Genomic DNA, 16,739 nt, shown 5'->3' on the forward strand with positions numbered 1-16,739 from the left:
CACAGAAATAAATGCACAGACATCTGTTTTATCTTAATTTCCCAAATTTATTTAATTAATGCATAGAATTGCGTGATAAGTCTGTAAAATCTGAGGTAAAGTATCTCATTCACTAGTGGTAAACAAAAAAACTGTTGCTTTCATGGTACAGCGGCAGTGGTTGGGTATACAGTCTCAGAGGAGCACATAAATTAAATATCTAACTATTCTGGTACTGCAGAGGAATGAGTTCTGCCTGCAGTCTTTGGATGATAGCCACAACAGATGACCCATGAATGCCATGGGACTCACTGAGCATGACTGACTTCATCTAACATGCGTACCTTTAGCTGAAAGCACATCCTCCGTATAACATGCTGGTTAGTTGGAGATTTATAGAATAGGTTGTGGCCACAACAGCTGGAGTCAAAAATAGAAGCAGTGTGACAAAAGGCTGTAAATAAGCTTGAAATATGTCACATGTTCACATGAAGAACATTAAACTGAAACATTAAGGTTTACTTCCTACCATCTCGTCTCTATAATTAGAAAAATGTTTTACAGTTTTGTGTTTAGTTTATTTATTCATTCCCTCTGTTCAAAAATATATTGGTGCATATCACAATATTTGGTTTTATCCTCCTAAGACTGAAGAAGTCGTACTAAAAACAGCAGCTACATAAACAGTTCCTTACAAAAAAAAACAAGTCCTTCAAGTGGTGGATTTCCCACAACGCATTGTTATGGTATCCACATCCAGAAAGCGAATGTGCATCCTGGACTCCATTTCAAGGCCTTTTAAGATCTGCGGGCAGACAACGGAACGCTCTCAGTAAACGGAAAGATATTCTCCCCAGAAAGGTGCAAAGTTTAGAAAAGTGCTAACCTGTTCAAAATGCTCAAACGTAATGCCTTCATAGAAGTCATCTGGAGCCTGGAGAGATGAGGAGACATGAGTGTGTTACTTTGCTGCAGCAGTGACGATTTGTTTTAACGGGTCAGCTTGGGTGAGCTCCGTTACCATGTGGGGCACGTTTGTGCTCGCCACCTCCAACATGGCAGCATCTGCTATCGCCCTGGCGGCCTCCTGCCCGATGGTGCCGCTTTTCGACAGGAGCTCCTCCACTACCTTAGATGAGAACAGAATATTAACACACTCCTAAATCCTCACTGGAGATTATGATGAGAGCTCAAACTGACAGCAATAGGTGTAAATTATCCAATGAAAGGATTTTCCAAAACAATGTAGTCAAGTGCCATCGTATAGCTGATGTGGATTTATCTACATTTCAATTAAACTCTCGTTTTACCATGTTACATTAGAATAATCACTTCAAGCAAACATAGCTGATTAATGTCCATAAACATCTCAAATGAACTAACTTCCATTCAATCTCTTGTCATTGGTTTAGTGCATCATATTAAAATCATTAGCGGGACGTTTCCATGAGTGCACAATAGTTTCATATGAAAGAGGACTTCTTAGGTTTCATTTGCATGTCAGATTATTGTTCAGATGGCTCACAAAGAGCTTAAAAAAAACAAAACAGTTCCTCCCGCACCACCCTTCCCCACCCACATAGGTGGGTTTTTTTCCCCTCTTCTGGCCGATCATACTCAGGACATTTCGGGACAATATGGTCGTGTAAAATATCTGCGTCGTATGCTCTCCCGTCTCCTCCTTTCTCCACACTCATTAGGGAGAGACATTGTGAATGAAATAATTTCCCACAAAAAAAACGAGCCCTACCTTTTTCCGACTTCTTCGCCAGAAAATAATCAGTCAGAAAAAAAACGTAAATGCACAGACTTTTAATACACATGGCTTCAAATACAATACACTTGCATATTTTGGGCTTAAAAAAATCCAATTTTGTCCATAATGAGATCTAGTCTAGATTAGAAGGAGGTCAGCTCTGGCTATTGGATGCATTAAAAATAATTATGGAAAGTACATCATGCATCAAATAAGAAGGGAATCAAATTTACTCCATTTGAAAGCTACTGACTCAAGGTCACCTTTTATTCCCCCTTCTTTACCCTTGTCTTTGCTGATCTCATGCAGATGTCCGTGAGACAAAAAAAAACAAAAACAAGACAAAGCCAGTATGGCTGTGTGCTAAATTGAAGAGATGAGCAGGATTACAAATAATTTCATTTTAGAAACAACTTTATGGTGTGCAAGAATGTGGAAGAAAAAAAAAAAGTAGCACATGATCATCGGGATGGATCATTTGTCTCACCTTCCTGTACTCGTCCAACGTAATGGTGCCATCACTGTCCGTGTCGTGCATGTTGAACAAGACTGCAAAGAACAGAACAGTTAAGTCCCCGGTCTGATTTCCAGGGAATTCCTACTAACAAATCTCAGGATTCGAGCAGAGGAAGTCGTGATTAGAGGAAAGTTTATGTCGGTGCAGAGATAAGACAAAGCAGGCCAGTCAAGCCAAATCAGAATCAACACAGCAGAGTATAACAATCCACACTGTGTTCTTGAGTTGCCTTTAAAAGTCTGCACTGTCGTCTGCGCCGACACTTTTACAAGGTTGTGGTCGATTGACAAATCTTCACATTCAACAGTCCTGTGGCACCAACAAAGAAATGACTGATTCCCTTCCTTAGGCACTGTTCATTAACAAGCTGTTCTGCTCTTATTTTTAAGACATCAGTACAATGTTTATGTTTTATTCATACAGATCCTGAGGTGGAAATGTATAATTGCAACAGTGGGAAGTAAACATGCTGTCACCAGAGAAAAAAACTGCTGTGTGCCTGTTTTTGTGAAGCCACACAGGACTGTCCGTGGTCTGTTCTGAGACAGAAAACAGTTTGTAGAGTTATCCGGTAATTATTTTCTTTTCAAATGGCCTCATTGTTTCAGAGTTTTGGGTCCAAACACGTGTCTCCAGCAGGGAGCATGGACAGGATAAAAACTTTTGAGAGATATTTTTGCTAAATGTACGAGGTGCAGTCATTCCTCCATATCTTGGCGATCATACTGCTTTTTGAGTTCTTATCTTAAACCTGTGAGGGTACAGGTCACACTCTGAAGAAACCGGCTTAATGATTGACAAGAAAGTCCATGACATTAGGACATTTCTTTTCCTTAACACACAAAGTTTGTAACAACATGTTTCTGTTTTTTCTGCTCAACTCCTTCTGGGAATTTAAACAAGAAATGAAAATGTTATTTAGTAAACTATGGGCCACTTTTTTCACGCTCATTTTTAAGTACCTCCACAAACTGGTCGGGTTCGTTCCGACTGATAATGATGAGTGTGAAGGAGATACTCTGTCTTTGTGTGAGGGCACGCTACACTAACCACTGCAGACTGCATGAAAATGTGTTTCATAGTGCTGAAAATAAGCTGATGGATCCATTTTGATCCATTTGATCCAGTCGTAGTGGATCCATTTCAAGTGATCCGATCCTTTTCATTCTCCTTTCTGCTGACCTGTGTGTCACTTTCCACTTCTTTGTTGATCTTGTGGATCCAAATATATTGCATTGATATCAACACAACTGAGGGTTAGTGAGGGAGCATCATCCACCATTCTTAAAGTCCAATTCAGCTACCAAGGCCAAGATGTGGAACTCGGTCTGGATTTAACTAAAGCATATACATAAGAGCCTCCCATTGGAAAAGTAATGAAGAGATTATTATTCTTAGCAACAAGTTATTTAATCTCAACTGGCAGTGAGAATCTTCTCATTCCACAAACAACCGTGTCAGTCATGGTCAAATTATTAGTCAGCATTAAGCGAATAAAACAACAAGGAGACTACTAAAATTCTACTAAGATTGCCAGAACTCCCAAAGTTTGGTTAGGAAAAGGTCAGTGCACTATTAAAAATGGGAAAGATTATGACGAACCATCATATTTAAGGCAGAAAGGCAGGAGGTTGGTACTAGAAGCAAAGTGCACTTTTTTTGTTCTGGTATTAGAGACGCAGGACAAGGGGAGACGTCCTTTGCAGCAGCAGCAGCACATGTGAACGGTCTTGAAAATGCTGGAAAGTGACTCACAGCGAAGTTTCTCTTTCCTCAAAGCCTCCTTCTCCTCATCTGTCGTTTTCAAAGTAGGCGGGCGGAAGTGGGACATGACCATGAGGAACTGCTCGAAGCCAATCTCCTCTAAGGAGCCCACCTCATTCGCACGCTGGTTCCTGGGTCACAGTCAAACGTTGTGCAAAAAAACATTTTAGACACATTTCAATCAAAGTTTTACCAATGTGGCTTTACAGGGTCTACAGTTCTTTATCTTAGTTCTCAATATGCTGGTTTTATCCAATGCATCCACCGTAAAATATCAATTTTTATAATCAGATTCTGTGAATACAATCTAATATTCTAAAATACAAAACCAAAAGGAATGTCAAAAGGCTTATTGGCAGACTTTATAATCCCTTTTGATCCAGTTATCCACATGACTTCTTTGTTTTTCTTCTGAGCAGAAGCCACAAGTACTCACACAAATAGCTTGTTTAGATGTCACAGGATGACATTTTGGATTTTTCAGTTAGATTTGTGCTTTCCAAAGTATGACACATTGCTGATTTTAAAATGTCAAACTTTAATTGCACCTTAGCCAGTGGGGCTGAAAGCAGCCAGCCTGGAAGTATGAAAAAATAAAAAGTAAGGACCATCAGCAGGACAGAGCAAGACTTATACATGATTTTGCAGTTTTTATTCCGCCTCTGTTACCATGTTCTACCAAGAATTCATCTTCTCTGACTTCCAGACTTGCTACTGAATGAATACCAATGATAAATGGTTTAAAATACCCCATATCACAGCCATTTATTGAGATTCATAATTTTATTTAATGGATCTAATGGAACAAGTTTACAAGCTTTAATGTTAAAAAAATTAAATAAAACAAACCATTAAAGCTAGTTTTCGCTGCATAATCAATAATACTACAGCACCTTCTTGTCAACTTTGGGCTGCAACACGCTTTAGATCCCGTTTCTTTAATATCCCCCCCAGAAAAGCACAACCTGCTCTGACTGGTTAGCACACTGGTCAGTTGAGATGAATTGCATTGCAACTGTTCCTTCTTTGTTTGAATTTTGCAAATCACAAACTGAGCAAGTAATCATACAAATGAGGCATTTTAGGTTGGCCAAGATAAAAAAAAAAAGTTGAGCAAAGAAATTCAAGCTGCCCCACTGTTCTCTACCAAGAATGAGTTTGTCTCAGAATTATCAGCGTAATACAGTAACGAACAAAGCAACCAGCTTTAATGATAAAACAAAGGGCGTTTGAATGAAATGATGGCTTGCTGCCATCAACTGTTGAGTTAAATAAAGGCTTTGATCATTGTTTGAAGAACATGCTATCCAACATTAAACATTTAGTTTGATAAATGTCATTGTCCAGTCAAACTGAACCTTGTAAGCTATTTGTGTTAGAACACATTTACAATTGAATCTTTATCATAATAAGTGTTATAATAGTTAATTGAATGTAATTTGTACCCACCGTTTATCAAAGAATGCATCAACAATTTGCTTTCTGATGGGATTGTTGGCAAGGGCTGGTATGTTGTTCAGGTTTTCTCTGCTGCAGTGCGACAACAGAAAGTCATCATAAAAAAGGATTGTATAGCACGGTGTCAGCAAGTTTTCAAATATCTAAATACGGCTAAATGATATATATGGGAAGTAAGCTGGAAAAGGTAAACTAGGAAATATCTGTATGTTTCTCCATTTCTTTTAAAAAGAAGGGAAGTTATGATTTATGACTGACAACATGACACTGTCAGTTTTGAATGTTTATGCATAAATGTGTGCGTCAGCAATGGGCTGTGTGTTTCAGAGTCATTATAGAAGATGTGCCTAATGTGTATGCACTAGGGATGTAACGGTTACTGGTATTACGGTAAATCGTGATGAAATTTTACATGATAAAGATTATGTTTATGTTTGAATTAATCCCATTATCTTGATGGATTATTGGCATATGTAATAACAGCCTCATCCAAGTCTTGCGAGCGACACGTGACTGTGTCTCATGTGAATACGTAGCTTGTAACGTAGGCATCAACAATAAAAGCATGGCGGAAACCGCTCACAGCACACAGGAGATTCTGGCTTCTAATGTTTTAGTATGACAAGTAAATTTCATGAAATTATTTCAATGTATGTGTTTTTTGGACCTTTGTACAGCAATTGAGAATATCGCGATAATATCGTTAACCGTGATAATTTGGTCACTATAATTGAGAAATCAAAATTTCCATATTGTTACATCCCTAGTATGCACTTGCACTAGCTCAGCATGTGTGTCATCATGTTATTTGTTTGTGAATCTGAACAAAATACCGGTTATACCTACAGTCCATTACTCCAGCCACCATGCTTCAGGTGTGCTGAATTATCCATTAACGCCACATACAGTTATATGAGAGTACATCACATCCAATTCAGTTGTTATTCAATTATCTAAGATAAAAAAGCTGAGGTCATGGACAAATGGCTTCACATTTGACCTAAGTAGACAGAGAAGTTAACAGCTGAGTCAGTGACTTCAAGGCGGTCGGGTCCTGCGACTGCAAACCAAGCCCAAATCATAAATGGTCTTTCCTTTTTGGTGTTTTTTAACACACACCTGAATCCTCCTGACCAGAAAACTGAAAACATCTGCTTTTATAAGAGTCTCCCACATTTACTGATGAACAGTAATAAAGTGCATTTGATGAGCTGTCAGGTGTGCTACCTACCCTCCCAATGGAACAGGAGAGGTGGACTAGGACTTTCCCAACACGCATTGTGCATCTCATCTTACTTTTTGTTGAACAAATAATGACACAGTAATATGGCATTTGCCGATTTTCATATGAGGTTGCATTTAACTAATCTTAAGACTGGGTTTATTATATCGGACTGTTCACAAGATGAACATGTGTACTGCCACAAAGTGACTCAAACAACAACCAAACAAGTCATATTACCTTATTGTCTCATCGTTTCCGCTCAGCTCCTGAAATCTTTTGTGAAGGTTTTTGATCTGCTCCACTGAAACTAAAGAGAGAAATCTTATCAACACACTGCGGGTCAGCGATAGACTCCTCACTCATCAAGGAGCCACTTTCACTTGGATCCTAATAAAATGAATTATTAATTGCACTAAAAGTACAATCTACCCTGTTCTGCATTTTTAAGACTGTAGAAGACTGTATTGGCATTATATGGTGACTTTTATCTAATCAAGTGACTCTGCTATCAGTCTGCTATAAGAGTGGCAAAGCATGGCATTGTGAAACTATTTCCATTTTTCAAATGCTTTATTTTAATCATTAACCCACTCTGTAGATTAAAAGGCTTATAGAGTGCTTCTGTCTGATATCATATCAAGACAGATCTGACATTTTCAATTGCTTTGGTGTGCACCAGCTAAGTGGATGTTTGCAGTAACAACTGCAGCTGCAGAGTGTGGGTGAGGCACATGCAGGCAGCACAGATTCAAATTTGTTGGTCAGAGTGGGTGGAGTGACATGCAAAGTTAACACGGATAACCTAAATTACATGGACCAATTAGCACAATACAGCAGAAAGCAACAACAACAGTTTGGTATGTGCTCTAGTGCTGTAAGTGTACACCTGAGAGATTAAATTAGACATGGACTTTAAAAGTCTCCATCTGAGCTCAAAGAAAAAAAAAATAGAAGAAGCCGCACCTTATAGAGAGGAAGGCAATAAAACGGTTCAAAGTCTCACTCGGATATCAATGAAGTTAGCCTCAACATGGGCTGCAAACGCAATCAAATGTGCTCCAACTGCATGCATGGAGAGGTTTCACATTATAAATGTCCCCTTTCTAAAAATAGATCCTCTCACTTCTGTTGTTTCTGTCTGCTTTTTGTTTCAATTCTTTAATCAACGTTTTCATAAAAAAAAAATTAAAAAAAACATTTGATGCCCTAAAAAAACAAAAAACATTTTAAAGCAGTGGCCTGACAGGCTTGTGACACTTCTGAACATTACCTAAAAAAAAGGAGACAATACAGCAAAAGGCTACTTTTGTGTACCCATAAAAGAGGTTGTTTATGTCATGTATCGACGGGTAAACAAGAACTACCAGAACGGAGAGCTGGTTAAATAAATGCGTTTGTTAGTTCTTCGGGAGGAGTTTCACTCAATTGGTTGTTCACCGATCTGATCAGACCAGACCTCTTACTTTTCCAAATAATAATGAACCCTCAAAAGTTTTTCGTACGACATTGAGCCTTTGGTCGCTCACTGTGACAGACACCGAATCAGCAGTTGACATAAACGGGGCCGTTGGATTTCTCGTACTTACATCCTGTTTTTTCCACCAGGTCCTGGTACTTGTGTTCGGCGCGCGTCTGTGAAGCTCCCATCTCTGCTGCTGTTCGGCTGGTGCGTCAGGACGCATAATCTGGTTCGACTGACTAAACTTTTCAGCGCTGTCGCTGCCTTATCTCGTTTTTAACTGCAGGTCGGTGTCACTGTGGTCTGCTACTGCCGGCCTGGAGACATCCTCAAGGTCCTAAATCCGTACAGCTTGTGAAAGAATCACGAATGACCATGCACTAACGCAACAGAGATATGAACAATGAGCAAAATGAGTCAGAGAGGAACTTTTAAAACGTGAAGTGCTTTATTTTCTGGTTCCCTCCAATCTCATATCCGTTTCAAGTCATTGGTGTCCTGGTTTATCCATTAAAGAGACAGATGAGACATGGCATTGTACTTTTTTTTTTTAAAATTTCTTTTTGATGAATAAAGTATTTTTCTATTTCTATTCTATATTTAATTTGCAAATATACAGGGAACAAAAATCTAAGAATGTGAAAGTTTCACTTTCATAAGTGCATGGAACTTTGTTAAAAGATGGAAAATTAAAAGTTAGTTAATTTACAAAGTGTTTTCTTTATCTTTGGGTGTGTGTGTGTGTGTGTGTGTGTGTCACTGGGTTTAGGGTACGTTTTATGGACTGATGCTGGATGCAGGGAGATATGGACACAGAAGCATTCCTTGATTTAGGCAGGGGAAGATTTACAGTGCCTAAATACTCATCCTGAATTTACTCATCCACTTAACCATTTACTCCAGGTTATTGTCTTTGTTTTTTTTTCTCTCATGCTGTGTTATTTTTAGTTTTAATTCTTCCTCCAAATCCAGCTGGGAGAGTGGATTTAAAAAAAAAAAAAAAGAAAGTTTATGAGCGCTAACAGCTGATATCATCTGATATCTGAACTTTGTTTTCAAAACAATAACTACTCTGTGGTATGTGGATGTGTGTATAAGAGCAAACACAGTAACAATCTTTTCTTTTAAAGAAAAACATTAAACAAACAAACAGAAAAAAACCTGTGTCACACAGGACTTGGTCTTGATGTGCAACAAAGCAACAGCGGAGTAGATTGTGGACTGAGAATGGATGACCAGTACACGGCTAACCCAGGTTGGCAGCGTACTGGACACTCGCTACATCGACATGGCTTGTTGGCTGGTTTGATCTGTGGCGGGAGCTTCCTCTTGGTTCCCAGAGAGAGGAGTCAGTCTGTGATAGAGCTGCTGCACTGTGCCCAGGGTTTCACCCACATCCTCCGGGTATCGCGTCTGCAGTTCCTCATTAGAAACATAATGGGTTTCAGCGAACTCGGAGAAGTAGCGACCCACCTCTGGGTGGCCAATCTCCAGTGGGGCTGAGTGGGGCTCCAGGTTCTCTGAGGATTAACAATGGAAGAGTGAGACATGAAGGGGGCCCGACATTGTCACATCAAATTAATAAACAAAGTTTCAAAAAGCACACTCTGTTTAACCAGAATAATTAGCTTATCAAGAAAATATCAAATGTAATTCATTTTGGAGTCTCTGTTTCATAACAAAGCAGACTGTTGGTTTTATCAAATCCACCTCAGGGTCTGTAGACACTACAACATGCAGGCGACTGTTAAAGTGACACAGAGAGCAAAAATAACATGCACAATGACAGCTGTACAGAAGCAATAAATCTAACGTGCACGCTGTGTACACATACATGCACACAGACTTATCATACTGCCTCTTTACAAAGTTATGTAAGCACTGTCTGTAGTGGCAAGTTTACATATACACATACCATAAATGCAATGGTTAGAATTCTATTTTAGTTTTGACAACATGAAACTGCTAAATCTGATAAAGAAGATCATATCTTGGTTATTTTATATATTAAGAATGCTAGTTGCTGAACTGATTTTTAACATGGTTGTTTTTTCTTTATTTTAGACCTGCAAACGTCCACCAGCCGTGTTGTTATGCCTTACTGCAAGCATAAACGGACAGATATACAACCTACAGTCACTGGCTCATCATTAGGATTTGTTTTCCAATCACCATGCTGGTCCATATGGGTCTTACCCTGTGCTGCGTAGCGGCACGTCCCGTCCTGTACGAGCACATTGTAGAAAGGTTGGTTAGCTCCATTTGACAGCTGGTGGACCCTCATGGTGGTGATCCACTCTTGGCTCATGGTGCATTTAGGGTCCCAGCCGTATATCACACAGTTATAACCCGATCTGGAAGGGGAGATGGAACATCACAGACACGTCTAAGAGATTTGATGCAGACAGCTGCGTATAGGCAGATGACAGATACAAAGAATTTTGCTGTCCCACAAATAAAGGTGACCAACCTCTTGTGTTTCATAATGAGGCCGACAGAGTACTGGACTTCCAGGTGTTCTGGGGCACTTCGCTGCTTGACCTCAGGCGTTACTGGATGCTTCTTATGCTGGATGTGTTCCAGCGTGTGCTGCACCAGATAACCCACTGCCCCGTGCTGGGAGGGATCCAATGCCTGAATGTGCTGCAGGATGTCTAACACCTGGGACCAACGTTAAGTGAGTGTGAGCACGGACACAACAGCACAATGTGCTACATAGTAAACTATTGTACAAGAACAGTATAACAGCAGCTTTTCTAGACAGGCGTTCATTACTTTTAAAATAAGAAGCAAATGAATGGGCCAAAAACTCAGCAGCAGATTGTGCATCCTGACCTTTTCTGGCCAGATTCCCAGGTGGAAGTAGAGGCGTGCCTGCAGCAGTAAATACTGCACGTTATCTGGGTCGATGGTGAGGTAGAGGTCTAGCGAGTCCCTCAGCAGCTGGTAGGATTTCTCATTGCCCTCCCTGAAGGAAACCACACAGTGCAGGTAATATCATTCAGACTGAACATTGCATTGATTTATTCATTAAATTCAAGCAATAATGAATCATCAAACGATACATCAATATTTTTTATTTTCTGGAATAAGCAGCATCGTAGTGGCAGAAAGCTGCAGCTTGGGAGCAATCACATTTTTTTATGGAAAAACAAAATGCATTCCATTGATGTTTGAGAGATTTTTTCCCGTGCTGGGTTAAAGGCAGTGCTGCTTAAAGGATCTTTAATAGTACTTTTGACCATTTTTTCTTCTTAAATCTGTTATAATGAGTTACTATACGAACAAATAGTTATGTCATATACACACTGGAGCAGCTGAACAAGCTTTCCAAAAGCCAACACTTTGTCTGCTTCTCTGCCAGACACAATCAAATGGATTATTCAATGCAAATTTCTATTGAATTTAAAGAAAATAAATAAAATTATGTGCATGAAATGCTTACAACTTCCATCAGTCTTCTGCTAGCAAAATCAGACCATGATCTGGTACACCTCACTTCCACAACTATCATCCAGCAGCAAACTGTGACCAAGAATTTAAAGTGATGGTCTGAAGAAGCTGAAGGAACTCTGAAGGGGTGCTTCGAGAAAACAAAATGGAAAGCACTTTGTGAGCCACACGAAGACGACATCAATGCCAGGCTTATGTGTTGTAGGCTGTACCAACTTTTGTGTGGACAGTATCATTCCCATGAATTGCTTTACCAAAATAAACCCTGGACCACCAGTGACTTAAAACAAAAACATAAAAAAAACAGCTGAATCTGAAGAAGGAAGACCTCTGAGAGGTTACTGAGGAGTGTAAAGAAACAAAACAAAGCAAAGCAAAACATATATATAAGAGAGAGCAAAGAGGTGTACTGAAAAAAGCTGAAAAACAAGCTTCAGGTGAACAATGTGAGGGATGTGTGACCAGGGATCACAGGTTTTCAGAGGTAAGGGGATCAAACTGAAGAAAGTCTGGACAGAGTCAATGAGCTGCACATGCATTTCAGTAGGTTCAGCTCAGATCAACGCTCAGCATGCTCCTCACCTGCCTCCAGCAACACAGACCTCAACCTCAGTCATGGATCTTATCACAGCCCCCCCCCCAGAAAAAAGCTGGAGGTCCAGATGGTGTCAGCCCCAGAGTCCTTAAGGCCTTTGCAGAACAGATATGTGGTTTTTTACAGCACCTTTTCAACCTTAGCCTGAGTCAAGAGAAAGTTTCAGTACTGTGGAAGACATCCTGCCTTGTTTCAGAATCTGAAACAATCCTGTACATCTGCCCTCAGTGAATACAGACCAGTTCCCCTAACATACCACATTATGAAAGACTGTTATTGGCTCATCTCTTTAGGAAATTGAACTTTCAGGACTATCATCTACCTGCTTCAACAAGTCCACCCTAATCTGCACAAAGCAGGCAACACGATGAGAATTACATACTTTGTTTTCTCCAGTGCTTTTGATACAGTTCAGAATGTATAATTTGTATTGTTATTATTTAAGAAGCTGCACACAATACAGGTGGATAGTTGTCTACATCATAGGGCAGACAACAGGTTGTGTGTCTGAGAAGGTGGTCAGCAGGTGGGTGTTACTCTCACAGTTTCTCTTCATCTGTACGCCTCAGACTTCCAGGACAACCTAAGAGTCCTGGCTTCAGAAAATTAAATGACAATGACTTGTAGGATGAACTAGTGATGGACAATAGGTGAACAGGGGACTGGTCGACCACTTTGTGGTATGGTGTGGCAGCCATTTGTTGAGGCAGCAGCATTAGAGCCAAAAGAATTGGCAAAGAACATTTTTAAATGACAAAGAACTGTTTGTGATTCTTTATGTTGCAAAATAATTTCCCCATTATCATTTTAATTTAATTACCATTCTCGTGAATAAAAAACAAACAAGCAAATCAGTTCTTTCAAATAGGAGCCATCATATCAACTTCCCTGTTTTAGGAAATTTTGACCCATCCATCATTTGTGCACCAGCCTTCCTCCATCTCTCCAGGGTTGAGTTTCTCTTACCCCCTCTTGCCGATGTTGAGCAGATTTCCCACCATCCTGAGCAGCACCACTGTGGTGCTAATAGCGCTGTAGTAATCTGCTGTCACCTGGTGGCCAATGAGGTACTCGCACTCCTTCGCTGTCAGCTGCTTGCCTTTCCCAAAGGCATCAATGTAGACAAAGTCATAGATGTCCTCGCTTCTGCAGGTATAAAGTTTCATACGATAATTAATGTACCGGAAACGGTGTCACCAGCGGCGTACTTTCAGAAGTGAAACATTCCCGTCTCTGTGAACAGTCATTATTTTGACAATTAAACTTTCAGAGATATTTTCCAAAGTACTCAGGCCTTCTAAGAGCTTGTGAGAGATATGACTAAGTGGCGCAAATTTAAAAGCTTTACAGATACACTGACTCATTAACCCTTGTTCCAACAATCAGCAGCTTAGTTATTCTAAGCAATTACCTGGCATCCTGAAAATGGAGTTAATGTTATAAAGAGAGGTTAACAGGAACAGTCCATAGTATTTTTTCCTAAAAATAATAGCCAAATTTGTGGTTTGTGGAAAAAGAAACCTTGAAACCCTGATAGTTCATTGCTTTCAATGCAACAAACTACACGACTGCTGCTTGTATCGTTGTTTAGAAAGATCTCAAAAGATTTTAATTTCAAGTCATACCCTCTTGGTTTCTGGCACCAGCGCAGCAGGAAATGGTTGGGAAAGTTAACAGGCTCCAGCTGAACACCCAGCTTCCGGGCCAGCGTCATGTAAAGAACAGAGAGACTTATGGGAATGCCTGTACGGCGAAGTAGCACCTGAATGAACAACAAGATATTATGTTAAAATATCCCCAAATAAAAAATTAATTCAAGAAGTCATTAAAAATCTGGAGACCGAAAAGATTTACCTGATGGATGTAAGAGTTGAGCGGGTTGTAGTAGTCACACTCATTGCCTTTGTACTGAAGCTGCTCGTACAACACAGAGTTCAGGGCACACACCACCTGCCTCTGGAGCTCAAAGACCTCTATAACAAAGTCCCCTGAATCATTCACAAGAAATTAAACGTCATCAGAACTTTGGCAGAAAGAAAAGACAAAAACTCACATTTTCAACTGGTGTTTCAAAACTTATTGTGAGTGAAGACCCAGTGCTTGAAGATTCAAGTTTCTAATTGTGCCAGTTACTCTGGAGTAAAGCTTTTCTCATGCAGTATGGTTTTGAAAACCCACCTTGAGAGAGGCGCAAGCTTGGGTGAGACGGATTCTTGATCCTCAACATCTTCTTCACTTTTTCTGCGATCTCGTCCAGTTGCACCGATATGTTGTCCAGTGTGACATCAGCCAGTGGGTTACAATACTGATCCACTAATACTGCGCCTGAAGAGGCAGATAGGAGCCAGAGAATGAATGCATGAGACAAAACAAGTTGAACATTAAATGGTTAAATGCTTACACAATTTTCCTTTTTTGGGAGGGGATTAATTCCTAAATAGCTTTAAGTGGTTTTAAGGATCATTTAATGAAGAGACACAAGGTAGACTTCACAGTGTAGAGTGACAGTATGTCTGACAAGTTGATGAGAACTTTTAGTTACGTATTCTGTTCCGTTTGTATTGGGAAAAAAAAAAAATACTGAATGAATGAATCAATGGATGACCACGACTAATGCATCACCTTCTAGAGCCGACTGCTGCTCTGCAGGCTGCTCCAGGAAGGCCTTCAGACTCCTCAGGATGTTCTGTTGTCTCAGGAAGTAAAGGATTTTCTTTGCATAGTACTTCAGTGTCAAGCTTTTCCTAGTCATGAGTGGACAGACAGCAAGGGAGGCAAAAACGGAGGATAAAACACAACAAGGACTTTCATAATCACACAGGTATCGAAGAGAATTAACAAGATAACACCCAAACTCGTTAATGACAGCAAGGCATGCACTTTTTTTTTTTATTTGTTTGTTTCACCAGAGGCAAAAGCGCTGCTCTCACCTCTTTTCAGAGTTGAGTATGAAGAGGAGCTCGTCCTCGCAGAAGTGCTCTGGCATCCCAAGTGACTCAATCTCTGCAAAGCTGTCTCCTAGCACCTGACCTACACAAGGCTGAGTTACAGGTCCTCAGGTTAGTATGCAACACAGAGGGTTCACATGTTCTTACACAATTATGCACCCCATACAGAGTCTGAATACAAAGGGCCAGTCAGTTCTCATAATCAAACATCAGGGACCGTTCTTTTTCTCTTTTTACTGATCCAACTGAATGTTCCATTGTGTCACATCTTAAATTAATCAAACCTTCGTAATACTGAAGTATTTGTCATTACAAACTAGTTACTTACAACTTCTGTGAAGAACCTCTTTGAGATGGATTCCACAGTCTGTCGTATTTGTATACCAACTCTATGGCGAGTTTTGTACTCTCTGAGCCAGTCACAGCTCTCATTCTGACGGTAAAATCTCTGCAGTCTTGGCCATCTGTTGATGATGGGAGAATAATTGCAAGGACAGAAACACTTATAAGCATGCTCAGAATCAGTTTGTTTTAAGCAGTACTCATTACTCTCGGAAAGTTTACAATCCTACTCCAGACATGGTGGTCTTCTTGTATGCAGGAGAAAAATGTGGATAATCAGTCAGGAGGAGGGCTTAGATTCTGCCTACTGCACTTTTCCGCAAAATTAGACTCAAGGTCACACAAATTCATATTTGGATACTCTGCGTGAAATAGAAATAATCACCACGAATTAAGATTTGAAAAGCTTCAGGTTTTTAGGCCTTGCAGTTGCCTGCAGATTAAATGCTTGCCACTGGAGCAGCGTAAAGATAGATTTGGTGCAGCAGCAGAATGTCAAAAACTGACAGCTGCCTGCGAGTTCGCAGTAAACGCACCTTCAAGTAGACACGAAGGGCTTCACGGCCCTAAACAAAGCCAATAAACACACAATAACTAGATTATTTGGGGGAAATAGCACCGAAATAAACCATAAAGACTCCGCAAAAATGTCAAGCACCTGAGTTTGTACTGGTGTCCCCAGACCTTCCCCCTTCCATGGCAAACGTCGTGTAGCCGCTTGCAGCAGCAGGAAACGTTACAAATGTCGACGTGTTTGAGGACAGGGAAGCACAGAATATACTCGAGCAACTCGGTCGGCAGGTCGGTCAATTTTTTAGTTTGGGGCTCGGAAATAATCCCGTTTAAGCTAAATTGCTCCTCTTTGGCTACCAACGTCGCCATTTTTACTGTTTACCCCGATTACCTCATTGCTCTGGCCCCGCCTCTTTATGGCGCAGGGGGCCGGGCTAAGGGCGGGGCGTGGGGCATGTTATGCAATGCGATTGGCTGCTTAGTCGGAAAGAAATGGGAAAGGAAGTGGTGCTGCCTTCAAGTTCCCCGGGACTTTTTTGTTTATGTTGTTCAATTTCATAGTTTATGATAAAATATAAGCAAAAAGAAAAGTCAGTTTTTAAACATTGAAAGGTAAAACGGTTTAAAGTATACTAATTGTCTCACGTATTGCAAAAGTGATTGACTGCACAACTTTACATGCATTATTTTGGGGGAGTTTTAATAAGAAACTGTTGAAAAACATCTCTAT

The 16,739-nt window shown here is 40.2% G+C and overlaps 2 protein-coding genes and 1 long non-coding RNA gene across 4 annotated transcripts in view; 1 reads left to right on the top strand and 2 right to left on the bottom strand.

The window, feature by feature from the left end:
• LOC140309539 (uncharacterized) overlaps positions 1–2,067 on the top strand; it is a 45,099-nt gene extending 43,032 nt beyond the window's left edge. The window contains exon 4 of the long non-coding RNA XR_011916387.1: positions 2,056–2,067. This is a non-coding gene — a long non-coding RNA (uncharacterized lncRNA). The remainder of the gene's footprint in view (positions 1–2,055) is intronic.
• The window catches only part of fbxo21 (F-box protein 21), a 286,959-nt gene extending 270,555 nt beyond the window's left edge, over positions 1–16,404 (bottom strand). Inside the window, exons 1-12 of one of the 2 annotated variants that reach the window (XR_011916386.1) lie at positions 16,155–16,404; positions 15,483–15,618; positions 15,137–15,246; positions 14,829–14,950; positions 14,385–14,531; positions 14,061–14,194; positions 13,832–13,968; positions 13,173–13,352; positions 10,994–11,126; positions 10,629–10,819; positions 10,355–10,512; positions 9,310–9,678 (exon numbers count right to left, since the gene is read on the bottom strand). Coding sequence is in view for 1 of the 2 variants with exons in the window: in XM_072387431.1 (XP_072243532.1) it covers positions 9,437–9,678; positions 10,355–10,512; positions 10,629–10,819; positions 10,994–11,126; positions 13,173–13,352; positions 13,832–13,968; positions 14,061–14,194; positions 14,385–14,531; positions 14,829–14,950; positions 15,137–15,246; positions 15,483–15,618; positions 16,155–16,378 (1,914 nt within the window). In the remaining variant the exon portion in view is untranslated. Of the gene's footprint in view, positions 1–8,587; positions 9,679–10,354; positions 10,513–10,628; positions 10,820–10,993; positions 11,127–13,172; positions 13,353–13,831; positions 13,969–14,060; positions 14,195–14,384; positions 14,532–14,828; positions 14,951–15,136; positions 15,247–15,482; positions 15,619–16,154 lie in introns of those variants that run through there. The other variant, XM_072387431.1, reaches the window with a different exon arrangement.
• Positions 27–8,520, bottom strand: tesca (tescalcin a). Its single transcript, XM_072387435.1, has 8 exons — positions 8,286–8,520; positions 6,937–7,006; positions 5,466–5,546; positions 4,008–4,147; positions 2,223–2,284; positions 1,001–1,108; positions 866–913; positions 27–784 (listed from the first exon to the last, which is right to left on the bottom strand). The coding sequence occupies exons 1-8, from the start codon at positions 8,344–8,346 to the stop codon at positions 692–694; spliced, it is 663 nt and encodes a 220-aa protein (XP_072243536.1). The 5' UTR covers positions 8,347–8,520; the 3' UTR covers positions 27–691.
• Positions 16,405–16,739: the final 335 nt, after the last annotated feature.

Source organism: Leuresthes tenuis, unplaced genomic scaffold (genome assembly GCF_036924035.1).
Source record: "Leuresthes tenuis unplaced genomic scaffold, fLeuTen1.0.hap1 SCAF_6, whole genome shotgun sequence".
Taxonomy (NCBI): domain Eukaryota; kingdom Metazoa; phylum Chordata; class Actinopteri; order Atheriniformes; family Atherinopsidae; genus Leuresthes; species Leuresthes tenuis.

Excerpts from the sequence above, each read along its gene's own strand:
- tesca (XM_072387435.1), bottom strand. The coding sequence starts at position 8,346 with ATGGGAGCTTCACAGACGCGCGCCGAACACAAGTACCAGGACCTGGTG. Across the intron at positions 5,547-6,936 it reads GGAAACGATGAGACAATAAG|CAGAGAAAACCTGAACAACA; the intron begins GTAATATGACTT and ends GTCGCACTGCAG. Across the intron at positions 2,285-4,007 it reads GAGGAAAGAGAAACTTCGCT|TCTTGTTCAACATGCACGAC; the intron begins GTGAGTCACTTT and ends TGTTCTTTGCAG.